Source organism: Sinocyclocheilus anshuiensis, unplaced genomic scaffold (assembly GCF_001515605.1).
Source record: "Sinocyclocheilus anshuiensis isolate Anshui unplaced genomic scaffold, SAMN03320099.WGS_v1.1 scaffold1765, whole genome shotgun sequence".
Classification (NCBI taxonomy): domain Eukaryota; kingdom Metazoa; phylum Chordata; class Actinopteri; order Cypriniformes; family Cyprinidae; genus Sinocyclocheilus; species Sinocyclocheilus anshuiensis.
In genome coordinates, this window is record NW_015539938.1 from 74398 (window position 1) to 79932 (window position 5535).

The 5535-nt window shown below is 37.0% G+C and overlaps 1 protein-coding gene across 1 annotated transcript in view; it reads left to right on the forward strand.

Moving 5' to 3' along the window:
- Positions 1-4372: 4372 nt before the first annotated feature.
- LOC107686967 (sialic acid synthase-like) overlaps positions 4373-5535 on the forward strand; it is a 6198-nt gene continuing 5035 nt past the window's right edge. Inside the window, exons 1-2 of the mRNA XM_016484091.1 lie at positions 4373-4555; positions 5483-5533. Coding sequence (XP_016339577.1) covers positions 4433-4555; positions 5483-5533 — 174 coding nt within the window. The 5' untranslated portion in view covers positions 4373-4432. The remainder of the gene's footprint in view (positions 4556-5482; positions 5534-5535) is intronic.

Genomic DNA, 5535 nt, shown 5'->3' on the forward strand with positions numbered 1-5535 from the left:
GGTGATGTAAAAGAGGAAAGCAGGCATTTGGACCAAAGCACTGTGAGGCAAGGGAGGGGGAGACTCAAAATGTTTCTAAACTTAAAATGCATTTTTGCCCCCCCCCATCCCATCCCATCCCATCCCTTCCCTTCCCTTCCCTTCCCTTCCCATCCAAGAAGGAAATATAGCATCACAGAAGGGAGTACTTTCCCCTGAGCCATTACCTCAACTGCTGAACAGTTCTCAAAGAACGCATTTTTGCCCCCCCCCATCCCATCCCATCCCATCCCATCCCATCCCTTCCCTTCCCTTCCCTTCCCATCCAAGAAGGAAATATAGCATCACAGAAGGGAGTACTTTCCCCTGAGCCATTACCTCAACTGCTGAACAGTTCTCAAAGACATGCTAATTGAAAGATAATTCACCTCCTGTGCTTAGAAGGTCCTTAGGAATTGAGGATGCCCCTCATTTGACCCAGTAACAATGGGCCACTAATCACCCAACTGCAGTAGATATGATGCCAACTGTCATCCCAGTTATCCTGATCCATACTCAGCAAGGCATAGTCATCTTGGTGCACATATCAGTACCCAGCACAAGTAGCCTGGCCACAGTATGTTGATTACCATGCAGTTCTTCCACCTCCCATTAACTTGTATGGAGCACCAAAACCTTCTATTCCAGACTTTGCTGTGGACAGTGAAAGGGATTTTGCCCATCTAAAACTAGCATTGGATAATCTACTACATCAGGGATGGGCAATTTCGGTCCTGGAGGGCCACTGTCCTGCAGAACAAGCTAATCAATGTCTTATGTTGCATTCACGCCATGTCGTAATTACTGTAATTCCGAGATGACAACACGTGATGTTCTACTTGGAGCTGTTCACACCCTTGGATTATATGGCACTATCAATGCCTAAACATAGCGCCTAATGAATCTGAGGTGGTCAGGGGGTACAAGTTGTAGCTCTCAGAAAATTCCCAGTTCACACATTGTAATTATGAGTTCTACAAGGACGTGAACGCTTTTTACAACTTGGTATCTTCGTAATCATGGTAATTATTATATGACGTGAACGCACCTTTTTCACCTTTAGAAAGCTACAGGCAGGTTTGATGGATGTGGGCATGTTTGCTTCCAGACTTTGTGACGCTCACGTTTACTGTAAGGGGAAACTTTCTTACGAAACTTGGCTAGATAGATATAATTAATGTTTTCAAATTAAATAGGGGATAGTGAAGAAAACATCCTCCCTACGTTATTATGTACCTCTGTGTGGAAATTCATCCAAATTTAATGCGGAGATTCCTTCATTCTTTCTTCGGTTCATTATGCGGTTCGGTGTCAGTGGTTAGTCAAAATCCAAGGGGATCTCTTCATTCAAACACAAACCACTCAAATGTGCAATACTACACATTTTCGGAGAGTTGACTTTGTTCTGACTGCTGGGGATATGATCTGTACATTCTCCTTGTGTGCAGAACAATTCTATCTATAAGATCTGATAAGATCGTAAAGTTTGCGACTGTCAAAGGAGATGCTTAGGGATTTCAACCTGCATTATAGACTCAATGTATGTTTTATTGACTTATTTAGTAACCTTATTCATAACTGTATCTGTATAATTTAACAATTATTGTAGCTTTGCATTTATTAAAAGATCGGTGTTTGTATTTCCCTGGGTGTTTTTATGAATTAATATTTATCTGTTTGTGCAAATGAGTTTAAGAGCATCTGTTGCATAAATCATAATTATCTGTCTGGTGTCTATAAGCAGGGCATACAGTAAATTTTTACAATTAGACATAGCTTTAAAATAATCATAGCTATTTATTAGGATTATCTTTTTACAGCCCGTGTTTTCTTTTAAAAATATGTTTGATGTAAAGGTAACTATGTGTAAATGTAAAATACTAAAATATGTAGTGAAACCGTTGATGGAAAAAATTGATGTATGTGCAGAATTGAGAAACAGACATTTATGAAGATTAATTGCAGCCTATGTCTGACAAAGCAAATGTATTTCAGTTTTCAATTTACATTTTTGAGAAATAACACAATTATTGATGGTTAAAGATACACTCTAAAAAATGCTGGGTTAAATACAACCCAGTGCTGGGTAAAATAGGAACAATCCCAGCAATTGGGTTGTTTTGACCCAGCGGTTGGGTTACTACCCAGAAGGTTGGGTTAAACATTTAACCCAACCGCTGGGTCAAAACAGCCCAATTGCTGGGTTTGTCCCTATTTTACCCAGCACTGGGTTGTATTTAACCCAGCATTTTTAAGAGTGTACAATGTAATATTTACTTGTTTTTACACAGTCTAAAGTTAAACATATTTTGATGAGATGCTTAGGGATTTCAACCTGCATTATAGACTCAATGTATGTTTTATTGACTTATTTAGTAACCTTATTCATAACTGTATCTGTATAATTTAACAATTATTGTAGCTTTGCATTTATTAAAAGATCGGTGTTTGTATTTCCCTGGGTGTTTTTATGAATTAATATTTATCTGTTTGTGCAAATGAGTTTAAGAGCATCTGTTGCATAAATCATAATTATCTGTCTGGTGTCTATAAGCAGGGCATACAGTAAATTTTTACAATTAGACATAGCTTTAAAATAATCATAGCTATTTATTAGGATTATCTTTTTACAGCCCGTGTTTTCTTTTAAAAATATGTTTGATGTAAAGGTAACTATGTGTAAATGTAAAATACTAAAATATGTAGTGAAACCGTTGATGGAAAAAATTGATGTATGTGCAGAATTGAGAAACAGACATTTATGAAGATTAATTGCAGCCTATGTCTGACAAAGCAAATGTATTTCAGTTTTCAATTTACATTTTTGAGAAATAACACAATTATTGATGGTTAAAGATACACTCTAAAAAATGCTGGGTTAAATACAACCCAGTGCTGGGTAAAATAGGGACAAACCCAGCAATTGGGTTGTTTTGACCCAGCGGTTGGGTTACTACCCAGAAGGTTGGGTTAAACATTTAACCCAACCGCTGGGTCAAAACAGCCCAATTGCTGGGTTTGTCCCTATTTTACCCAGCACTGGGTTGTATTTAACCCAGCATTTTTAAGAGTGTACAATGTAATATTTACTTGTTTTTACACAGTCTAAAGTTAAACATATTTTGATTGTTTTGATTTTTTTTTTACATTTATTTAGTTATATTTATCCTATTTGTGTATTTACAATGATTTGTACATTTACATAATTGGTAAGGGAAAAAGACAAAGGGGAAAATGCTGTGTATGCACCATGAGTTCAAGTCAACTTTCATTTCGTGAGCAGTCTGGATTAGTGTATTTCATTCATTCACCTGTGCCTGACCTGAACATACGCAAGTTTACAAGGCCAATGGCTCAATTAACATTTACAGAAAGCTTGAAAATTGGTTAAACTATTTATTTCTTCTTGAAATTGTGTGACTGTTTCTCATTTAGGGTCATGACTGTGCATGCAAAGTTTTGACATATAGATGCATTTTGGAAAGGCTGTACAAAAATTGTTACAACTTTTGTGCATTGCATGCATGCATTGGTTTCCATTCCTCATTGGTTTCCACGCAATTTGCAAAAACTCAACACTGTGAAAAACACCAAAGGGTCAGGTTAAAAACAGAAAACCTTTATTGTAGCTTGCCTAAAATCTGAAATACATGAGAACTTATGAAGTTTGAGACTTAAACTTTACTTGAAATTAAAGACTCATCTTCTGCTGTTTCTTCATCTATTTGTATCTCAGTCAAACTGCCCCCTGACACAAAGGGTGTAAGGAATTTTTTTTAACACAATAGGAGTTCCTATAATCTCTGAAAAGCTACAACAGAGGCTTTCTGTTTTTTTATGAATCTTTAGCTTTTTTCAATATGGTGCATTTTTTGGCAAATGAAATTTCATGAAAACGAATGGGTTGTACATGGATTTCAACACAACAGGAGAGTTAAAGCTAATTTGAATTTTATTGTGGATCAAAGTCAACATTACAAAGTCGACAGATGGCTTCATCCAAATGTATGGGCTCAACTCACTCCCATATTTACAATACAAATTTTTGTTACTAGATCATTTGGTTTGGTCACACCTTGTTCTGTCACTGGTCACTCATTTAGAACACTATCAATAAAATGTCATATAAAGTCTGTGGGCACAATGCCATGTAAATTGGCAGGTGTGGTGCTGATACATACTAGTTTGCTGCTTAATATTTTACAGACTTGCGTGCTCAAAATTCAACAATGGCCGAGGTGATTGTGTGTGAGTGTGTGTGTGGGTAGGGGTTGGTGGTGGTTAGGGTGGAGCACTTGTATCTCTTTAAATCATAGCGTGCCCTCCATTGCGGCCCCTTTGCTTGATGCCAGCAGGCTAGTGATCACATCTCCAGCCTCTCAATCATAAATCAGTTAAGCAATTAGTCGATAAAATGTCTGCTGAGTTTGAACTTTGTCCTGGAAGAAAAATCGGGGGCTCCAACCCTTGTTTTATCATCGCTGAGAACCATCAAGGAGACATAGAAATCGCCAAAAAAATTATCCGAATGGCCAAGGTAAAGTACTGCTTTATCAGATGTGCAGTCTGATATTGTGTTGATAACAGTTTTTGTCATGTTGTCAAAACACCACAGCTTGCATTAAAAAAAGGGAAATTTAAGTGAGGATTTTTTTTGTTAATTTTTTTTTTCTCTCCTGTGTTTCGTTACCAGTTTTTTTATGCTTCATTATCTAAATATATTGTCTTTTCTTTTTTTTTCACCTAAAGAGATAAAATGACTTGAGCTGTAAAAGTCACACATTGTATCACATTCAATTTTTAACTTTTCAATTGTAGAAGGGAGACTCCACTTCTTATACACTCTAAAAGAGAAAGGTACCAAAAGTGGGCTTTTGCAGTGATGCCATAGAAGAACCATTTTTGCTTCCCCAAAGAACCTTTCAGTGAACAGTTCTTAAAAGAATCATTTTATTAAAATGGTTTTCTTAAAAAATCTAAAGAACCTTTTTATTTTCACTTTAAAGACCTTTTTGTTGGATTGAAAGGTTCCATGGATGTTAAAGGTTCTTCATGGAACCATCAATGCCAGTGAAGAAGCTTTATTTTTAAGTGTATAGTCAATTGGGTGACCATACGTTCTCTTTTTCATGGCCCGGATTTCTAAACTGCCTAAAATGCTCTGGTTTCGACTTTGTTTTCCTATGCTGAATGACTGAAAAGTAGTTTGACCAATAGCGTGCAGGCATTGTATATAATCGACCAATGGTGAGAAGGTGGGATTTACAGAGAACTGCCAAAGCAATGCAAATACATATACATGTAAGAGCACTATACAGAGCATGTCGATAGGAAATAAAGCCAAAATCTGGACATTTTAGGCATTTTAGAAATCCCGTTCAGGACACATCAGGGGAAAAAAAGAGGATGTATGATCACCCTAATCACCAAATCCAGCTCTACTTCCCCTTTTGTCTCCACGCAGGACTGTGGAGCTGATTGTGCCAAGTTTCAAAAGAGTGAGATTGAACACAGCTT